General features: G+C 42.8%; 1 protein-coding gene across 4 annotated transcripts in view; it reads left to right on the top strand.

Moving 5' to 3' along the window:
- LRRC8D (leucine rich repeat containing 8 VRAC subunit D) overlaps positions 1–12,579 on the top strand; it is a 122,200-nt gene extending 109,621 nt beyond the window's left edge. For all 4 annotated transcript variants that reach the window (XM_058716645.1, XM_058716647.1, XM_058716648.1 and 1 more), the window contains one exon: positions 9,634–12,579. In XM_058716645.1, the coding sequence (XP_058572628.1) occupies positions 9,636–12,212 (2,577 nt within the window). In that variant the 5' untranslated portion in view covers positions 9,634–9,635 and the 3' untranslated portion in view covers positions 12,213–12,579. The remainder of the gene's footprint in view (positions 1–9,633) is intronic.
- The last annotated feature ends 9,920 nt before the right edge of the window (positions 12,580–22,499 follow it).

The raw sequence follows: 22,499 nt of genomic DNA, 5'->3' as shown, positions 1-22,499 counted from the left end.
AGCCATCAGCCCAGAGCCTGACGCGGGGCTCGAACTCGCGGACCGCGAGATCGTGACCTGGCTGAAGTCGGACGCTTAACCGACTGCGCCACCCAGGCGCCCCAATTTTTAAAGTTTTAAATTAGGTGACCTTTTTTTTTCTGTTTTGATGCTGGGATTTTGCTGTATGTTAATAATAATCCCATTAATGTAAGTTTTCCAATAGACCCTAAGTTACCCATGTTTATACTGGTAATAAACATGAACAAAAAGCAACATTTGAATCCCGCTGTCTTTGGCATCAAAGTTACGCTCTTTCTAGTATAATTTGCCACTGCCTAATACAAGTAATTTCCATTGTAGGGCACCTGACTAGCACGCTCGGTGAAGCATGTGACTCTTGATCTCAGGGCTGTAAGTTTGAGCCCCACATTGGGTGTAGGGATTACTTAGAAATAAAATCTTAAGAAAAAATAAGTAATTTTAATTGAAATGTTTTTGAAAGAAATGAAGTTGAGTACAAAGTTATATTGTCATTTATTTCAGGATTATTTCTTTGTACATAGTGCTATATGCTTATTCAAAATTCAAGAAATTTACCTGATCATCTTCAGTTAAAGACTAATTAAAATGGACTTGCTTTTCCCCTGTGTGATCCTTTTTCCACACTCAGATTCAGCAGACATCTTTAGGGCTTCCTTTGTGTCAGACCCTAAAAACTGAGTTGTTTCCAATACATGCCCCTAAGAGATAGGTATTGTTGCCAAGATTTTCTCCAGAACCAGTTCAATGTAATCAAATGGAATAGCAATCATTTTAGAACATATTTGAACCTAGAATGCAGCCTAGCTTGAATACCTACAATTAGGCTGCAACCCTATCTAGTTTCACTATCCTGTTTCTGTTGAAAGGCAGTTGAGGGAGTAAAATAAACAAAGATTGAGGTCTGGCTTCTCAGTTTTAACAGCTCTACTGAGATATAATTCATATACCATACCATTCGCCCAGTTAAGTATACAGTTCAGTGTTAGTATATTCACAGGGTTGTCCAATCTCATAGCTTCTAATTTTTGAACCTGGCTATTGGTCATTGGTTTATTCCATTATTATTGGTCATACTTTCATGTAAGAAAATAGAATCGTGTATCGGAAAAGAATTTAGACTGAATCTTTTCTGATTCGTCTTTGTTCAGCCAAAGTCCATTAACTTCCCTCTTTCACTTCTAGTACAAGAGCTTTCTCAATTTCCATGAGAAATGTTTGCTTACAGGAATGTTAAGCTGATTTTCACATGTACCATAAACAGAGAAGCCTTGGAATGTGAAATCCTCATCCTCGTAATGTAATTCTTTAAGTCCTTTACAAGACATATTATAAAGGAGAGCCCAAAGAATGTACTTACTTACTAAATGTACCTTCCTTGGGTTAAAAAAATATCTGCTGATAACCATGTATACCCATTCTTTATTTTAAAATTTATTGGGGCGCCTGGGTGGCTCAGTCGGTTGAACGTCCGACTTCAGTTCAGGTCATGATCTCACAGTCTGTGAGTTCAAGCCCCGCATCGGGCTCTGTGCTGATGGCTCAGAGCCTGGAGCCTGCTTCCGATTCTGTGTCTCCCTCTCTCTCTGCCCCTTCCCTGCTCATGCTCCGTCTCTCTCTGTCTCAAAAATAAATAAAAACATTATGAAAAAAATTTTTTTTCAATAAAATAAAATTTATTTATTTATTTTGAGAGATAGAGAGTGCACACGAGGTGAGGAGGGGCAGAGAGGATGAGAGAGAATCCCAGGTGGGCTCTGTCAGCACAGAGCGCAATGCAGGGCTCAATCTCGTGAACCTTGAGATCATGACCTGAGCCAAAATCAAGAGTCAGATGCTCAAGTGACTGAGCCACCCAGACACCCCTGTGTATATCCATTTTGAGTCTTGATTCACTAAAGAGATCAAAGATACAGAAGTTACATACCGATCTTCTCTCTCATTGACTTGACTTTCACATGAGAAAGTCCTTGAAGATCATCATGTACTTAATATGCTATATTATAGGAGTATGTATTTCATATACTTTGTGTGCACTCGTGTATGTGAAAAGCAACTTCTGTTTTCAAAGTGCTAACTGCATTCTGGGGCAGTTAATGGTTGAAACACTCCCTGGGAGGTAGGAAGTTTTTACTAAGTTTTTGATGGGTAAAATAGGATAACAGATGCATTTATTGAAGCCCAGTGCTTGAGATAAGAGCTATCAAGAGGCTGACATTGCAGGAAAGTACTGGTTTCCTGCCCTATGGTCCAGGCACTTCCTTAAGACTGCATTTAAACCATCCATGCCTTGGTTTGTTTCTATCTCGTGACTTACCCGTAAAATGTGATATCTGTACAGGAGCATACTAGACTAATAATGGGATAACATTAGAATTATTTGTAGTTACTTTGTAGTTTCTGTAACAGATAATTCCCAATATCTCCATACCTTTGCCCTGTTTCTTCTGTCAAAATTATATTTCCTCCCCTCCCCACCACCGCATGATGGTCCCCCTCCTTCTGATCTCAAGTTGGAAACCACCTCTCTGTGGAGCCCTCCCAGTTATCCCAGTTATCAGATGCAGACATGGGTTTGTCCTGTGCTGTTCCTCCTGTATTTTGTATTAACCCGGTCAGAGCAGTTTTCTTACAGTGTTGTAATAGCACACTTAATGCTTCTCATCCCCATTTGACTGGGAACTCCTTGGGGGCACAGACTGGGTTACGTTATCTCTGTATTCCCCTTCGCTGTGCCTGGCTCATGGTTTTCTTGAATTGAGTGAATGTCATGAAAGGTTACCTTAGGAAGGTTATGATTACATAATTTCATTCCTCTGTCTCCTCAAAGCCAAAGACAGTGGTTGGCTCCCTCCTTCAGCAGCCAGCCGTTAGCCAACAGCACAGCCATTGGAGGACTGGGTGATGGAGAATGAGATTTGGAGATGAAAGATTCTGTTAGCTCTGTCACTTAATCAGCCCAGGGAGGTCATTTAAGCTTTTTGTGCCTCAGGTTTCCACATACTGCTGGGCAACAGCAGTGCCTAATTCACTGGGAGTTACTGTGAAAATCAACCAAGGAACTTTATAGAGAAGTAGTTTGCAAACTGCAAACACACAAAGTAAGGAAGAGAGGCAGGATAGTCTGCTAGAAGGAACATGCGGTTTGGCCCTAGATGAGATTTTTCAATCCAGACTCCACCGCTAATTATTTGACTTCCACAGCGTTACTCCTGCAAGCCTATTCCTCTGTCTGTCAGGGGAAAATAACAACACTTGAGCAGATGAGAGTAACGCTGTGAAGGTTAGATGGAATTCAGGCAGTGTTCCACTCATGTTCCATCTGTGCACGTTCGACTGTTCCCAACCCCAGCTTTCGCACATTTCGCGCATTTTGCACACCCTCTTTTCCGTAGCAGATTCGGTCTTTTGTACTCCAGGGAGAGGAGTACTTCTCCCAGGCCAGGCAGGATAGTCAGTGAGAGGAGGCTGCCAGAAGGTTACGGGCTTCCCTGGCCTGTGACACCAGCCAGCAGGTGTGTGCCTTGGGGTGGGAATAAGGCGAAGCCTCCGTCCGCTGTCACTGCACATCCGTGGGGCGGGGATTTGTGCTGCAGCTTCTTTTCCTATTTCTTCTTGAAACTTTTTATTGACGTTAAAACATGTATACCTGAAAAGGCTTATGGCCTAAGTGTACACATCGCATTTTATAAACTGGCCAGACCCATGTAACCAGACCATTCATTCGCATTGATGCCTGATACTTCACTTTGTGACTACCACATTTCACCTTTTCATTCTACCGGTGGTGGACATTTAGCTGGTGTCCACTTTAGGGCTATTGCAGAGAGTGCCGCTGGGAATGGCCTTGTACATGCCTTATGATGAAGATCTGTGTTTCTCATAGGTATGTAATTCACAGTGGAATTGCTGGGTCGTAGAATATGCATATATCCCATTTTTGTAGATATTCACTCAAAAGTTTCCCGGTGTGGTTATGCCCATTTAACACCCCTGACAGCAGTGTTGAAGGGTTCTGAGTGTTCCACATCCTCACCAGCATTTGGTATTATCTGTCAGTTTAATTTTAGAAATTCTGGTGGATTTTATGATACTAGGTAGCATTTTGGAAGTAGAACTGTTCCCTCATCCTCCAGAACTTAAAACTCTAAACTTTCATACATTCATTTTCAGGAATGCATCCTGCACAAAAACAGGGAATTATACCAGATACATAGCCCCCAGTACAGTGTTTGGTGTGTGGAAGGAAGATGGCAACATGACAGCTGCCATTATTACTCTCATCCTCATCATTGTCATCACCAAATGCCTTCTCTGTTCTTTAGAGGGGAGAGAACAGGTCACAGTGGATCAAAGGTGAATAATAAGGCACAGTCTGTACCCATAAGGAGCTCAACATCTGGATGAAGAGACAAACATTAGAAACATTATTATTAGACCATGTGACAGGAGTTTGGGGAAAGTTTGAGTTGGAACTTGAAGAATAGGAGTTCAACAGACAGGAAAAAGGGAGGTGGGCTGGAGGAAATGGCAGAGCCCCAGAACCCTTGGTGGGCAGTGGCAGAGAAGACAGCATGCTGGAGGAGGAGAGCCCACCCTTGCATGCCCGATCTCAGTTGTTCCGATGTCATCACCCTGGGGTGATGTGGGGGCTGAGCTAGTGACCATTCGGGGTCATTGTGAAGTTATAGTACTCTAATGCTCTGTCTTCTCCTTTTAGCTTTTTCTTCCTCCTCTGCGAAAGTGATCAACTTCCTCTTCTCTCTCGGGACTCCTGTCCTGAGTCTGAGCCCCAGGTGCTTTAAAACCACGGATGAAGCTTTAATAGCTACAGAATATCACTGGTTACAAGAATGCCATAGTTTTCTTTACTTTGTGTTTTTAGCTATTTATTTTTATGTGGAAGCCTGACTTGTAGTTTTTATTCTTGTAGGCCTAAGTTGCAGTTAAGTTTAATTAATGCAGTTAAGTGGCAGTTAAGTTTAATAAAATGCTCTTCTGCCAATACCATGTGTAGATAGTTAATAAATGTCCTTGAGGAATTTTGAGGAGGAGGAGGAGGATGCTGAAGATGACCATCAAGAGCCATACAGTCTTTCCTTGATTAAGCACCTACTAGGTGGCAGGAATTGGCTGTATAGGAATAAGGAGGCTGGACATGGTCCCTGGCCCCGTTGAATTTTAAATCTAGTATGAGATCAAACAAGTAATCAGTCAGCCCACCACAGTGTGATAAGGGCTATTATGGGTAGAGGTGCAGAGTCCTGTGGGACACATCAGAGAAGGCTAGAGGTCAGGGAGGGCTTCCTAGAAAAGGTGACAGAAACCTGATAGCCTCATGAAGGGAAGTGGGAAGGAAGTAGAGGAAATAATGCATGGGAGGACCTACATACAGGGAAGAACAGCTGTTTGGAGAAACTGGAAGACGTTACCAACCTAGGGCATAGAGAATGTTGGGAGAAGAGGAGTTTTAACTGAAGGGCGAGCAGCAGGTGGGAGGTGGATTGAAGGAAGTCAAGAATGGTGGCACACGGGGGCGCCTGGGTGGCTCACTCAGCCCAGATCATGATCCTGGGGTCGTAGGATTATGCCATGTCAGACTCTACTCTGCACATGGGTCCTGCTTTGGATTCCCTGTCTCCCTCTCCCTTTGGCCCTGTCCCCTGCTCGCTCGCGCTCTCTCTCGCTCTCTCTCAAATTAAAAAAAAAATAATGGAGGCAGATAGAAAAAGACAAACATCATATGATTTCATTTATATGTGGAAACTAAAAAACAAAACGAAAAACAGAAAAATAGACTCAGAAATGCAAGAACAAATAGATGATTGCCAGAGGGGAGTGGCTGAGCAGGGATGACTGAAATAGGTGAAGGAGATTAGGGAGTATAACTTCAACTTATAAAATAAGTCACAGGGATGAAAAATACAATGTAGGATATATAGTCAATAATATTGTAATAGCTGGGGCACCTGGGTGGGTCGGTTAAGTGTCCAACTCTTGATTTGGGCTCAGGTCATGATCTCACGTTTCATGGGATCGAGCCCCACATTGGGCTCCATGCTGATGGCACAGAGTCTGTTTGGGATGCTCTTCCTCTCCATCTCTCTCCGCCTCTCCCCTGCTCACGCTCTCTCTCTCTCTCTCAAAATAAATAAACATTAAAAAAAAAAACCACAATAATATTGTAATAGCATTGTCTGGTGACAGATGGTAACTACACTTAACCATGGTGAACATTCCGTAATGTATGTAATTGTTGACTCCCTATCTTATACGCCTGAAACTAATAGGGCATTTAGTGTCAACTCTACTTCTGTAACAATAATTAAATAATAAGTAGATAAAAGACTGGAGGCAGAGAAGTAACCAGTATTCTCAGCAGGGTGACTTTCAAAATTCCCTTCTCCCCTCCGTCCTCCAACCCAAACATCCTGACTCTTTTAGAGCCCAATACAGCTATTTGAAGAGTAAAGAAAAATCTTACTAGAAAGAAGTGTTTTGTGCAAAAAATATGTATATATTTTCTTCTATCAGTTATACTGATGGCCCTTTAAGACCATCGTCCCTGGGTGTGACCATATGATGTTCTTTGCCGGGAAGAAACTTTGTGAGCTGTGTTCTGCAGTCTCTGTATGTGAAGTAAGAGCCGCTCCGTAGCCTGTGGCTCGGTGCTGTGTTTTGTGCATCCTCTACAGGGACCAGAGAGCTCAATGTGACACGTGGGTGAACAGTTTCTCATTTAGTATGGCCCACTGTGCATTGCAATAATCTTGTTTTTTGCTTAAATTCCCAGCCACTCACAAAACTGTAGACACACACAAGATACAAGAGCTCAGAATAAAAGGATTCCAGTGGGGATGTTGTCTCCCACTTCCTTGATCATTTTTTTAATAAAGACTGGGTGCCAGTCATTTCATACTTAAGCCCTTGAAATCTAGAAATGTGATTTCTACCAATTTTCACAAAAAGAAGTAAATAGTCTGGCTGTATTTGGCGTTTTTGGGCTTATGTTTACCTGATTAAATAAAAGACATTTCACTTTAAAAAAGCAAAACAAAACTGCAGGGGTGTCTGGGTGGCTCAGTCAGTTGAGCATCCGACTGTCAATTACTGTTCAGGTTGTGGTCCCAGGGTCGTGGAATCGAGCTCCGAATCAGGTTCTGCACTGAGCTTGGAGCCTTATTAAGAGATATTTTCTCTCTCTCTCTCTCTCTCTCTCTCTCTCTCTCTCTCTCTCTCTCTACCCCCCCCCCCGCCCTATTCTTGCTTGTGTGCACGTACTTTTAAACAAACAAGGGGCACCTCAGTGGTTCAGTGGGCCCATTCCCACTACTTGCATCTGACTTAAGCATCTGACTTCGGCTCAGGTCACGATCTCGCAGTTCATGGGATCAAGCCCCACATCTGGCTTTGTGCTGACAGCTCAGAGCCTGGAACCTGCTTCCAATTCGGTGTCTCCCTCACTCTCTGCTCCTGTCCCACTCATGCTCTGTCTCTCAAAAATAAATGTTAAAAAATAATTTAAAAACAAACCAAAAAACCACAACAACTCCAAATATGAGAATTGCTGTTACAATTGAATAGATATTCATTGTATTTTATTGAGAAAAATTATGTGACTCCTCTGTACAGTACCAGATATGTGGAGAGAAAAAATAAGGTATGGCCCATCCCAACTCTCAGAGATTTACTCTACAACAGAGAGAACAAGCAGAATCAAAGTACTGATATCATCCAAGGGAGACACCAGTAACCTGTCATGTAACAGTATTTCCTGCCACAGTCAGAGTCAGCCTCAGAATCCTTTTCAACACAGCATACCAGGCAACTTTTGTAAGATAAAAGTGTTTCTTCCTTTATTTAAAAAAAATAATGTATAATGTATTCCCAGAACTTTAGGTATTCACCTGGCCTTTTATCTTTTTGTTTTTATAAGTCATTTTATATATGAACGTTGGAACCTGAGAGCATCTCGAGAAAGTAGAATATAGTAAAGTTCCTTTTCAAGAAGTTTCAACTTCCAGCGGTGCCTGGGTGGCTCAGTCGATTAAGCGTCTGACTCTTGATTTCGGCTCAGGTCATCAGCTCAGGGTCATGAGATCAAGCTCCAAGTTGAGCTCTGAAATGAGCGTGGAGCCTGCTTTTAAGATTCTCTCTCTCCCTCTGTCTTTGCCCCTCCCTCCCTCTCTCTAAAATAATAAGAAATAGGGGCGCCTGGGTGGCTCAGTCGGTTGAGCGGTCAACTTCGGCTCAGGTCATGATCTCGCGGTCTGTGAGTTCAAGCCCCGCATCGGGCTCTGTGCTGACAGCCCAGAGCCTGGAGCCTGTTTCAGATTCTGTGTCTCCCTCTCTCTGACCCTCCCCCATTCATGCTCTGTCTCTCTCTGTCTCAAAAATAAAATAAATGTTTAAAAAAATAAATAAATAAAAATAAAATAAAATAAAATAATAAGAAATAAAATAAAGAAGTTGAAACTTCAAATTCAAGAAGATAAACACCTGTTTCACATATATGATTACAGAAACCCATTCCCACTACTTGCCCTATAAACATTGTGTTTTTCTTGGTTACTTCCAGGATGATTGTCCTTGGTACTTTGACTCTTTGTATAGTTTCAAGACTGTAAAGCTGCCAGCTGTCAGTGAATGGTGACCACATTTTCAGGTGTCCTGGTGCTGGAATTCCCTTCATTGCTTCTGGGCTCACCCACATTGGTAGAGATCAAAGGTCTTACTGGGCCTGACCTATTTGGTGTCATGTCACTGACCATTCCACCTGTGTCTTTGACCCTCTTCTCCTTCCACATGCTTTCCACAGGTGCTGTATCCAAGGCCATAGTTTCAGTTTACATATATTGATAAATCCCAAGTATGTATAGTAAGATTTCTCTTAAACTCTGGACCCTTAATTTCAACTGTCTGTGGCACATTTCCACCAGAGTGATAAGAGCTTTATAGTCCTTACTTAATCTAAGCTTTCCGAATAACCCTTAGAAGTAAACATCCCCAGGCTTGGAGAAGCACACCATTCACCATTCATAAACAGTAAGCCTGAGTCTGGTACACAGGCTATCTAGAAGTTAATAGTATACACGGACCATTCCATTTTGGCTTGAACAAAATAGAAGTCATCTCACTCCTCTCCCTAAAACTCCAGTCTTAACCTTAAATCAGTCCAGTCCACAGCAAATACCATCTTGTTCTCATATCCTTCTTCATGGTCCAGGAAGTTGCAAGACTTTCCAGTTCTGCCCCTAAAATAGTTCTCAAACTGCCCCCGCTCCTGCCTCCATTTCTACTCTAACCCTTGTAGACCTTCAGCAAAGTGTTGTAATTTCTTACCTAGTAGGCATTCTTATTATTCCTCTCCCATTTTTTTCTCTTCTCTTGGGCTAGGAGAGAAAAGCTACAACAGACCGCAATTTTTCTCATATATGTTCGTTCCTTTTAGTTTATTTACTACTATACCTATCTTGGATAAAAAGCTAGGATGTGGATGAGAAAACTTTACTTTGGTGCAAGTAAAGTGTTGGGTTTTGTCTTGTTTTGTTTTCTACTTAATGTTTTCACTTGTATCTTTGTAATAAAGTCTTTCGTTTCCTTGTTTTCTAGGAATGTTTACCCTTGCGGAAGTTGCTTCACTTAATGACATTCAACCAACTTACCGAATCCTGAAACCATGGTGGGACGTGTTTATGGATTACCTGGCTGTCGTTATGTTGATGGTAGCCATCTTTGCGGGAACCATGCAACTTACCAAAGATCAGGTGGTCTGCTTGCCGGTATTGCCATCTCCTGTAAATTCAAAGGCACACACCCCACCGGGAAATGCCGACGTTACCACCAATATCCCCAAGATGGAAGCAGCCACTGACCAAGACCAAGATGGGCGGACGACAAGTGACATTTCCTTTGGCACATCTGCTGTGACACCTGACATACCTCTCAGAGCCACATACCCTCACACAGATTCGACAGTTTCAAATCAGGAGACAAAGAAAGAGAAGAAGGATCCAACAGGCCGAAAAACAAACTTGGATTTTCAGCAATACGTATTTATTAATCAGATGTGTTACCATCTGGCCCTTCCGTGGTATTCTAAGTACTTTCCATACCTTGCTCTTATACATACTATTATTCTCATGGTCAGTAGCAACTTTTGGTTCAAATATCCAAAAACATGCTCAAAGGTAGAACATTTTGTTTCAATATTAGGAAAGTGCTTTGAGTCTCCGTGGACTACTAAAGCATTGTCTGAGACAGCATGCGAAGACTCGGAGGAAAACAAGCAGAGAATAACAGGTGCCCAGACTCTACCAAAGCATGTGTCTACCAGCAGTGATGAAGGGAGCCCCAGTGCCAGTACCCCGATGATCAACAAAACAGGCTTCAAATTTTCAGCCGAGAAGCCTGTGATCGAAGTCCCCAGCATGACCATCCTTGATAAAAAAGATGGGGAGCAGGCCAAAGCCCTGTTTGAGAAAGTAAGGAAGTTCCGTGCTCACGTGGAAGACAGTGACTTGATCTATAAGCTCTATGTGGTCCAAACATTTATCAAAACAGCCAAATTCATTTTTATCCTCTGCTATACTGCAAACTTTGTCAACGCAATCAGCTTTGAACACGTCTGCAAGCCCAAAGTGGAGCACCTGACTGGTTACGAGGTATTTGAGTGCACCCACAATATGGCTTACATGCTGAAAAAGCTTCTCATCAGTTACATATCCATTATTTGTGTTTATGGTTTTATCTGCCTCTACACTCTCTTCTGGTTATTCAGGATACCTTTAAAGGAATATTCTTTTGAAAAAGTCAGAGAAGAGAGCAGCTTCAGTGACATTCCAGATGTCAAGAATGATTTTGCGTTCCTTCTACACATGGTAGACCAATATGACCAGCTGTATTCGAAGCGCTTTGGTGTGTTCTTGTCAGAAGTCAGTGAAAATAAACTTAGGGAAATCAGTTTGAACCACGAGTGGACGTTTGAAAAACTCAGGCAGCACGTGTCCCGCAACGCCCAGGACAAGCAGGAGCTGCATCTGTTTATGCTGTCAGGCGTGCCCGATGCTGTCTTTGACCTCACAGACCTGGATGTGCTCAAACTTGAACTGATTCCGGAAGCTAAAATTCCCGCTAAGATTTCTCAGATGACTAACCTCCAAGAGCTTCACCTCTGCCACTGCCCTGCAAAAGTGGAACAGACTGCTTTTAGCTTTCTCCGAGATCACTTGAGATGCCTTCACGTGAAGTTCACCGATGTGGCAGAAATTCCTGCCTGGGTATATTTGCTCAAAAACCTTCGAGAGTTGTACTTGATAGGCAATTTGAACTCTGAAAACAATAAGATGATCGGACTCGAATCTCTCCGAGAGTTGCGGCACCTTAAGATTCTCCACGTGAAGAGTAACTTGACCAAAGTTCCCTCCAACATTACAGATGTGGCTCCGCATCTTACAAAGTTAGTCATTCACAATGACGGCACTAAACTCTTGGTACTGAACAGCCTTAAGAAAATGATGAATGTCGCCGAGCTCGAACTTCAGAACTGTGAGCTGGAGAGAATTCCCCATGCTATTTTCAGCCTCTCAAATTTGCAGGAACTGGATTTAAAATCGAATAACATACGCACAATTGAGGAGATCATCAGTTTCCAGCATTTAAAACGACTGACGTGTTTAAAATTATGGCATAATAAGATTGCCACCATTCCTCCCTCCATCACCCACGTCAAAAACTTGGAGTCACTTTATTTCTCTAACAACAAGCTCGAATCCTTACCGGTGGCAGTGTTCAGTTTACAGAAACTCAGATGCTTAGACGTGAGCTACAACAACATTTCAGCGATTCCCATAGAAATAGGATTGCTTCAGAACCTGCAGCATTTGCATATCACCGGGAACAAAGTGGACATTCTGCCAAAACAGTTGTTCAAATGTGTGAAGTTGAGGACTTTGAATCTGGGGCAAAACTGCATCACCTTCCTCCCCGAGAAGATTGGTCAGCTCTCCCAGCTCACTCAGCTGGAGCTGAAGGGCAACTGCTTGGACCGCCTGCCAGCCCAGCTGGGCCAGTGTCGCCTGCTCAAGAAAAGCGGGCTTGTTGTGGAAGACCATCTTTTTGACACCCTGCCACTCGAAGTCAAAGAAGCATTGAATCAAGACATAAATATTCCCTTTGCAAATGGGATCTGAACTGAGGTGATACGTGCACATCCGTGTGCAGGAACCACTTCCTAGATTGCAAACACTCACGTACAAGTTATTGCAAGATAATGCATTTTAGGAGTAGATACATCTTTAAAAATAAAACACAGAGAGGACACATAGAAGGCTGATAGAAGACATAACTGAATGTTCCATGTTTGTAGTGTTTTCAGGCATTCCTTTCCAGATCTTTTCTCTTTTCTTTTTTTCTTTTGGGGAAAGGGAAGGAACGATTATAATCACTAATCTTGGTTTCTTTTTAAATTGTTTGTAACTTGGATGCTGCCGCTACTGAATGTTTACAAATTGCTTGCCTGCTAAAGTAAATGATTAAATTGGCATTTTTCTTACTCTACCACCTTTTGGGAGGTGTCTTGATTTACTTTGCTTGACCGATGCAATATTGGTTTAACTCAGACCACTTAAAGACACATCGGGTCCCAACTTGTAAATGTAGATTTGCTGAAATACTGATTTCCTTCCTGTTTTAATTTAAAGTGCCTCAGATAAGCACTTCTTATAATACTGGGCTAGGGCTCCTGCTTCTGAGAATCCCATTTTATAGATTTTATACTCTTGGAGGCCTGGAACACGATAAAGGTGTGTAGACTTTCAGTTTGTGGGGCGGGGGGGGGGGGCATTATTTAAAAAAAAAATAACAAGGAAAAGTAAAATAACATCCCCCTTACTAATGGCTATTTTTCTATAGTCTGGAGTTTGGATTATGAGATACATTTTTCTACCAATACTATAAGGTTGCCAATGAATAGAAAATGATTTTTGTAAAAATTAATTACAACCAGGACAAAAATTATAATGGCTTAATGATTAATACTTTTCAGTATATCAGGAGCACCTGGGTGGCACAGTTGGTTGAACGTCAGACTCTTGATTTTAGCTCAGGTCATGATCTCACGGTTCTTAGAGTCAAGCCCACATTGGGCTCCACACTGACAGCACAGAGGCTGCTTAGGATTCTCTCTCCCTCTCTCTCTCTCTGTCCCTCTCCCCTGAATCTCAAAATAAATAAACATTATTTTTAATCTTGAAAAAAAAACCTTTGCAATGTATGAATATTTGGACGATAACACAAAATCAAGGGTCATTAATTTCTTGCCCTTTTCACTGTTGCGGGGGAAAACGGGACTTAAAGTTCATTAAATTGGAAAACTGACTTTCCCTATTGATTTCAGTGACAAGCTGTATTTCCTGTGTTTGTCTGCACCTAGGAGGGGTCATGTCCAAGGAAATGCTGGCAGAATGTACTTTTTGGATGATGGTTTTCCTTCTTTAACCTACAAAGTGTACAGAAATTCGCTGCCATCTGTTTAGGTATTGGTCAGCAGGTGTTTCTTAGCCTTTCTACAGGGGTGTTTTTTCAAGAGAAGAGGACTGTTTGACATTCCTGATGACAAAATAATGTCCTCTCTAGAAAAGACTGGACTCATCTAGTAAGATACTGGAGGGGCCTGGCTGGCTCAGACAGAAGAGCATGTGACTCTTGATCTCGAGGTTGTGAGTTCAAGCCCCACTTTGGATATAGAGATTACTAAAAATAAATGAACTTAAAAAGAAACTGGACATTCTCTTGTCACACTTTAGCGTGAATTGAAGGATTTTGCAGAGAATGTGAAAATATGGACTCACATCCTTGCTTTTCCTCCCCAAACTGGTCTCAGAGTACCGGCCCGTTGCAAGTGGTGATGAATCTTTGTTGGCTGTAGACTTACAAATACTCTGGGAAGTGTTACCACTAATAGAGAAAGCCTTGTCCTCTCTGGCTGCCTTAGGAACTGACCCTATCTCCAGCATCCCAGCCACTGTCTCTCTTCCTAAAAGACAAGTGTATAAAATCCCAGGTTCAGAAAATCAAAGGACAAGGGCAAATTTGGGATATATAAGCCATTTGTCTTCCATATACGCACCTTTGATTTCTCTACTATGCGCCTAGCCAGCCCAGGGAACTGGGAATTCACTGCTGGAACGAGTCAAAGTCCCTGGCTACTGCAGCTTTTTAGCAAAGTGAGGAAGAGAATACTCATAATGCCAGTTATACAAATGATTAATTATAATTGTAATCTAGAAGGTGTGCAGAATCTACGTGAATGAATTACGGCTGGGAGAGGTAACACTTAAAGAGGAGCTTCAGGGAGGTTTTGTACCCATCAACTCTGCTTGTAAACAGACGTTTCCTTCCCACCGGCCACATAGGGCACTATCCTCCCTGCATAGTAATGCCACCAGCAGACTATGGGCACAGCATTTTTAGAAGGATGCTTGTGAGGTGAACAGGCCAGATTTCAACGATCCTTGCTTTATGGACTAGGAAACTTGCTTTCCTTTCTTAAAACAAGTGTATGTTATTTTGAAGGGCATAAATGGCAAGACACCCCCTGGTCACCGTGCTCTGCAGAGAGGTCTTCTGTAGGAACCTGTCTGTGACACTCCCAAGCTTGACAGCTGGCCCTGGCCCGTGGGTACCCATTTCCTAATCAATACTTGAGGTTCAGTCGCTTAGAACTGATTGGTGTTACATGCCTTCAAACATACCCAAACTTCTATTGACTTTATCAGCCCTTAATGATTTCCTTGAACTCTGAAGAGTTCATGGTCCATTGATTTAAGTGCCTCATTCCTTGCCACTGTTTGCACGTAGCAATATTTTAAGAGAGGTTTCCCAAGAAATGCTGATTCATCTTGCAAACTTTAAATATACAGGATCTTGGAGTCTCAACAAAACAACAAATGAGATGATGAAATATACTGTCAGTCCATGTGTCTTCACAAATTTACGTTGCCACCGCATGTACCAGACATGGGAGAAAAACAAGTTAGAATGTATGACTTTTGGCTTACCAGTATTTTCATTTCTTTTTCCAAAGCCCCTTGAGCACCATTTGGAGAGAATTCATTTAAAGAAACTTTAAATATTCCATGTCTGTGTGAGTCCCACAAAGTCTGAGGTTTACTAGTGCCTGTTTGACCCCCCTCCCCCCACTTTCAGTTGGCTCAACGGAGAAAACTGGCTTTTTGGGGGATTCAGAATGCGCTGAAATTGTCACAGGGACCTCAGTCTTTGTAGTGGAGATTTAGCAATTTAATAATAGGTAGAAAGAGTTCATTCTGTAAAAGTCCTGGCCCACAGTTCCTGCCCATTTGACATTTTTCATAGATAAAGGGAAAAGTCTTACATTTTATTGCTAGCACTTTCTCCGACTGCCCCCTCTGAACTCAGAGGCAACCAGCAACTAAACCCGAAGTTGCTGATGGCAGTGAACTCCAAAGTGCCCTTGATACCCACGCCCAGTAGCTGTTTCCATTCACCTTGCTGAATAAAAGCCAGAGTGCTGGCCTCTCACTAGGATTTCTGGCACCACTTGGCCAGTAATTCATTACAATAAAATGGTCTCTTTATCAACTGAATCCCCAAACAAAGCCTGAACTAACAAAAAGCCCTTTTCATGGAAAGAAGAAGGAGGGGGTGAACTTTGGAAAACAGTTTTCAAATGTCCTCTGACTTGTGACTGACACAAGAAGTGGTCCCATCTGGTCCTGGCCAGCTGTGGCTCTCCCAGGACAACCCTACCAGGTATTCGGAGTAGTGTCTGCTTGGGGGGCTTGGTGGGTGGGGAGACAACAGCAGGGCCACAGACCATCGCCTTTCAAGTCTGGTATAGCCTGAGGTGACCACCATGTCGCAGCTATCAGGGGAATAATAAGCTCCTTGGTTCACAAATCTTCCAACTCCAAAGAATAGCAACGTAAACATTGTCACAGGTAAGCATAGTCTTTCTTGTGGAATGCACAAGATTTTTTGCAGTCAATTTTTTGCAGGGTTTCGTCTCAGACTCAGGACCCACACCCGCACCTCTGAGGGTTGAAATGGCCTAGCCCCACCTGCTGTTCCTATAATCAGTTCTTTCCCTACTACTAAGATTCCAGGCTCTGGATTGACAGTGGCTGGATTTGAATCCTGACTCTGCCTCAGCTGTATGACCGCAGCAGGCTACTTAACCTCTCTAAGCCTCAATTTCTTTATCTGTAAATGGGAATAATAATATTGCCTCCCAACGGTGCTTTTTGTAAAGAGTGAATGAGGTGATTCGTTTAAGGTGCTGTGCCTGCCAGATAGTAAGTACTCAATAACGATTACTGTTACTGATGGAGGAACATGGGGCAAGCTGAGGGCAAAGTACAGGCTAACAGCACCCCCGCAACCTTGTATGATATTCCATACATACATTCCCACTACCCCAAAACAGGAAAGAACAAAAAAAACAAATAGGAGTCTCTACCAGTTTACAAGAACAAGACAATCCCGTCAATGGCCTAAAGTCCAGGAACTCCCTACTGTCTTAATTCTTTGCTAGAGGGAAAAACAACCTTAGCCTGACAATAGCTAGGCCTGCAGTAAGTCTTTAGCATGTGAAAGCCTGTTTGGAAACTCCCTCTAGACTTTATCTCTCCCAACTCCTTAAACCGGTCACCAGCCCCCACCCCACCCCCACCCTTGCCTCACAGCTCTTCCTGCCCTCGGGTCCTGTCCCTGTGCTTTAATAAAATCACCTTTTGCACCAACGACGTCTTCAAGAATTCTTTCTTGGCCATCAGCTACGAACCCCGCCATCACCCCCAAAACTGCATCATTACCATTATTTTTATCCCCAACCGTCACAAAAGACTGTTAGTGTCCCCTAATACGCATTCTCTCCTTCCCTTCCTTGGTATGGAATTTTCAGTGGACACCGGGAACACAGCATAAAATATGTACAAAATAAAATATTTCCCAACCTTACTTGGGGCTGGCTGTGGCCATGTGACTAAATTCTAGCCAAAAGAGTGGGAGTGGAAAGGGAATGTGCACTTTCTGGATTGAGCCCTTTAAGGGAAGGGCCTGCCATCCCTTTCCCCATTGCTTCTGGTTAAACTGCAGATTTTAGAAGGGAGTCCAGTGTAGACTGCAGACCCAGGGAAACAAAGCAGGCATGGGCCTGCAACAGAAGACTGGGTGGGCCTGACAAATTCAGAGAGCAGGATTACATAAAGGAGGAGTAAATTCTGTCTTGTGGAGGCCTCTGTGCATTAGGGGGCTCTCATACATGCAAGTCCCAGAGACTTTGCTGCTCAAGCTGCTGTGCAGGGAGCTTCTCAGAAATGCTGAATCTCAGATCCTTTACCCAGACCAATGGAATCAAAATCTATATTTTAACAAAGTAATATCCAGGTGATTTATAGGCATGTCAAAACTTGAGAAGCATTGTCCGAAGTAGCACACCTACCAAAAACGAGTTGGCTGGCCATCATCAGGAGCTGGGAAGAGGTTGGTGCCGATGACTAGTGTTTTTTCCACCATTGGGCTCTGCCTCTCCCTTCAGCCTGCCGCTGGGCTCTCACTGGGGAGGAAACCAGAGTTGGGCTGATGCTTGTGGCTTATGCCAACTTCCATGCTTCCCCTTTGCTCCTGCTGGCAACCATACCATTCCTATCACTATGGCAACCATAGGAAGGCAGTGTGTAGTCCTACTGTTGTTGACTGCTTGAAGAGATGGTGGAGGAGTCTGAAGTTTCGAAGGTCCTATAACTGCTCTAATGACCTATGTGTCCATGTTCAGGCCATGGACACTCTTCACAAGCCCAGGTGGCTAAACAACCCCATTCCATTGTTTCACCTTCAGACTGCGTCTGGGTTAGCTGCTTAAAGCTCACTCAACCGTGGGATAACCTGCTCATTTGAGCCTTTCCAGAATGTCCCTGGGGAACTGCCAAATAGCCTGGCATGGAAATTGGCTGGAGTCATTTCAGGGGAAGACCCGCCCAAAGGAATCATCCAGGTGTTAAGCCAAGTTGTGTGTATACTGTAGAGAAATCTGTGTTTTCAATTTGCCAGTGGGAAGCTATAATTCAATAGTAGCCACATAATTCAGTACTTTGAAATGAGATACTGCCTGGATGGAAACCTCTTCAAGATGTATCTCCCAGGGTTTAACCCCAATCTTTCCTATGACTTAGGCCTGCCGGCTCTTTATCTGCTTTGGTTGTGGTGGGAACAGCTGGTCACCATCCAGACGACAATCCTTCATCGTCTTGAAGATGGTGATTCAATCACTCATCAGCTTCTTTTCGCCAGGATGTTTTGAAGATTATGTCAGCATGGTGCTCAGAGCTCCCTGGAGATAAACGGTGAGCAAACACAGCCTGCTATTAATTTATCATCACACTAGGCAAACAATTTAGCCCAAGTCCATTTTTTCATTCCTGCCCAAGAAGTAGCTGATGCATATTCAAGATGACGCCTTCCACTTATCAGTTCTATGTAACTGCTATTATCTAGGGGATTATGTGTTTCAGGTTTCCATTTCTGAAGGTGAAAGAACACCTTTGAACGTGGATTGAGCAATATAAGTAGCAATAGCAGCTCAGACTGTATACTAGATGGGCACTTGACTGACTGACTTGTTCCAGCAAACCTGGGTGGTATGAATTATCCCCATTTGACAGATGAGGGAACTGTGAGTTAGACAATCCGCCTGAGGCCACCTAGCCAACAGGAGACCAGGGCACTGTTAAATCAGAGGATGTGCCTAGCTTATCTCGTTCAATCCTCACCAGACCAGGAAGAGAAAAGCATTGTCCCCAGTGATGAGAAAACAGATTCAGGCAAGCTAACCTGTCTCTGGTTCCACATTGTAGGTAGCAGACACTAGCCACAGACTCATGTGTGTCTACAACCAGAGTCACGCTCTCTCACCAAACGACACGGCAGATGTCTGGTGCTCTGTCAGCAATTCAGAAAGAGGTTGTGAAAGCTGTGTTGACATCTGGTTATATAAATCCGCCCCAAGCCAAGGCTTTTCTTCATTCTTTAGTAATAGGAGTTTTTGATGTGTCTCAGCATCTGTCCTTAGCGTTACGACTTGTTTCCTCTGGTAGGCTGTCTGACAGTCATGAAAAGGCAATCCACCCAAGGTAATGTAATTATTTTCCCCTCACTAAATGTTCAAGGCATGGCCATCTTTACTCATGGTCATTTACTCCGCAATGAGAAAGCTCTGTCTGGACTATTTGATGCAGAGTAAATGTGGTGAAGAGTGACATTCAACAGGTCCAGAAAGGTGGGTGCAGGAAAACACTGTAACATTTGCTGGGCCCTCCAGGCAGATGTGACTTTTCTTTCCAGCATGGCATTTGAGACAGATTCTCAAGCTGTTACCAACCCGGGCGGCACCGGCGCCTGCGTTGTCCTGACCTTTATTTTTACTGGATCTCTTTCTTCTTCTGTTGACGGTCCCTGCACTCCACCATCTGGGCTAGGACAAGAATCAGATATTTGTGGTCCCTGGGGAGAAAGAACCAGTTTTACTGGAAGAAACTGCTTAGAAGAAAGAAAGAATGTATAAAGTTGAGGAAGCTAACATTCCCACCCCTTCTGGTACCTTTGTAACCCACCCCGCTTCAGATTTACCTTTCAAAGCCTCCAGAATGTTTTGATTTGGGTTTTTTTTGGTTTTTTTGTTTTTTGTTTTTGGCATTTCTTATCCTTTGTGATTGTTCCTTATCCGTTGTAATTTGTTCTAATATCTTACCTAAAGTGAGCTCAGTTTCCTGGGAGTAAATTTTTTTTTAAGTTGACTTAGGTATTTTGAGAGAGACAAAATAAGCAGGGTAGGGGCAGAGAGAGAGAGAGAGAGAGAGAGAGAGAGAGAGAATCCCAAGCAGGCTCTGTGCTGTCAACACAGAGCCCCATGCAGGCTCGAACTCACCAACCATGAGATCGTGACCTGAGCCTAAGTGGGACACTTAACTGACTGAGCCACCCAGGCGCCCCGGAGTTAATTTTAACCAAAACGTGAATTGTCATTTGAAAAACACTTATGTGTGTCATGTATCTCTGACTCCTTGTAAAAGTGAGTAGAACTTTTACAATATAACACAAGTAATACACAGACAACATAAGCAGAAAAATCTTGTCATTCACTACGACTAAAATTAATCTCGATTAGACTAAAATTTTCTTGGTTGGGAGTGACCAAGAAAGTATGCAGATGGAGCAATAAGAAGGAGGTCAGAGGAGGCGGAAATAGGTGGGGATGTTTTAAAATATTGTCAACAGTTATTCTATTATTTACAGAATAAAATTAGCCCAATGACACATTCTAAGTATGGCCTCAGTTCTTCCACCAGCCGGAGCTGAAGACGGGGTAAATAACACGTGTGCTCGGTTGCCATGAATCAGGCCCCGTGTAGTCGCTTTGGGGAAGATTGCAAGAGGTAGTAAGTTAACTACTCGCACTGAGTTCTTAGTTGCTAGAACTTAGTTGCTTTCCTGGTTGTATGAAATTAAATTAATTCGTGGCCGGGGCGCCTGGGTGGCGCAGTCGGTTAAGCGTCCGACTTCAGCCAGGTCACGATCTCGCGGTCCGTGAGTTCGAGCCCCGCGTCAGGCTCTGGGCTGATGGCTCGGAGCCTGGAGCCTGTTTCCAATTCTGTGTCTCCCTCTCTCTCTGCCCCTCCCCCGTTCATGCTCTGTCTCTCTCTGTCCCAAAAATAAATAAAAAACGTTGAAAAAAAAATTTTAAATTAATTCGTGGCCTCAGACGTAAGTCCCTGTTTGTAAATAGAGCCTTCTGCCAATAGTTCAGCCACTTGCTCTTTGTCACTGGAACTGAGGGAATGCAGTGTGGTGGCCAGGGTTCCAGCCTGCAACCTAACAGACAAGTCACTTAACATGGGTGTGCTTTTGCTTTCTCATCTGTGAAATGGGGTTAATGATAGTATTTCCTTCGTGGCATTGTGTGGATTCAGTAAGTTAACACGTATGAAGCACCTAGAACAGGATTAAGCATGTTGAGGGCTTCATACATTTTAATGGTTTTCATTAATAAAGTTTCTAAAACATTTGGAGGATATATCCATAAGCAAAAAAAAAAAAAAATCTGGAAAATAAAGTTATAATGTAATATTATGGTAGAGCTAGGAAAATGGACACTGACCGATTATGAACGAATTGTGTCTTTCTCTCCTTTCAAAAGTCAGCAAAGACAAGTCACAGGGTACTTAATGCCTTACAAGCAGCTTTTCATACATTTATTCACTTGTTTATTTTGCTCAGCAAATCAGAGTAACCAGACTCTGTATCATTAGGAACCCTCTTTGGTTGGTTATGAATGTTTCTAAGTAGTTCTCTAAACTTGGGTCAGACCCTGTGACCCATCTGGCCAAAGGCCGGAAGACAAATTTCCGAAGAACGGCAATAAAGGACTGTGTCTTGAGCTAGTTTTTTGGGTCCTCAATAAGGAATGCTGACTATTTTAGTTACATAAGGATAAGGAATTGGTTGCTGATATAAGGGAGGAAAAAAAAATTGTTTTCCCTCTACCCATCTTAGGTTCATAGACACAGCCCTGTAAATTAGACTGACAAGACATTAGCAAGAGGAAATCAAACAGAAGTTTATTAACAAGTGCATGATGCATATACAAGGGAGCACCCAGAGAGGAGTCATTCAAAGGCGTGGTATAGCATTTTTTACAATTCTACCTACAGTGTTAGGTTAGTTTCAGGTGTACAATATAGTGATTCAGCAATTCCATATGTTGCTCAGTACTCATCATGATATGCATACTCTTAATCCCCATCACCTATTTCACCCATCCCCCCACTCCCCTCCCATCTGGTAACCATCAGTTCTCTATACTTTAGAATCTGTTGTGGGTTTGTTGTTGTTGTTGTTGTTGTTGTTGTTGTTGTTGTTGTTGTTTTAAAGTAAGCTATACACCCAATGTGGGGTTTGAACTCATGACCCAGAGATCAAGAGTTGCATGTTCTACCAACTGAGCCAGCCAGCTGCCCCTTTGTCTTTTTTCTTTTATATATAAAGCCTTGTTTTTTTATTATTTTTTTAAGTAGGCTCCATGCCCAGCATGGCACCCAACGCAGGGCTTGAACCCACAACCCTAAGATCAAGACCCTAGTTGAGATCAAGAGTTGGACATTCAATCAACTGCCCCACTGTGTCTCTTTTGTTCATTTGTTTTGTTTCTTAAATTCCACATATGACTGAAATCACATGGTACTTATTTGTCTCTGACTTATTTCACTTATTTCATTATATCCTCTAGGTCTATCCACATTGTTGCAAATGGCAAGATTTCATTCTTTTTTTATGGCTGACTAATATTCCATATATATATATATATATATATATATATATATATATATATATACACACACACACACACACACATACATGCCACAATTTCTTTATCCATTCATCTA

This window comes from Neofelis nebulosa, chromosome 2, assembly GCF_028018385.1.
Source record: "Neofelis nebulosa isolate mNeoNeb1 chromosome 2, mNeoNeb1.pri, whole genome shotgun sequence".
In the NCBI taxonomy this organism is placed as follows: domain Eukaryota; kingdom Metazoa; phylum Chordata; class Mammalia; order Carnivora; family Felidae; genus Neofelis; species Neofelis nebulosa.
The sequence above is the reverse complement of the archived record's forward strand: the minus strand, read 5'-3'. Positions and strand labels throughout refer to the sequence as shown.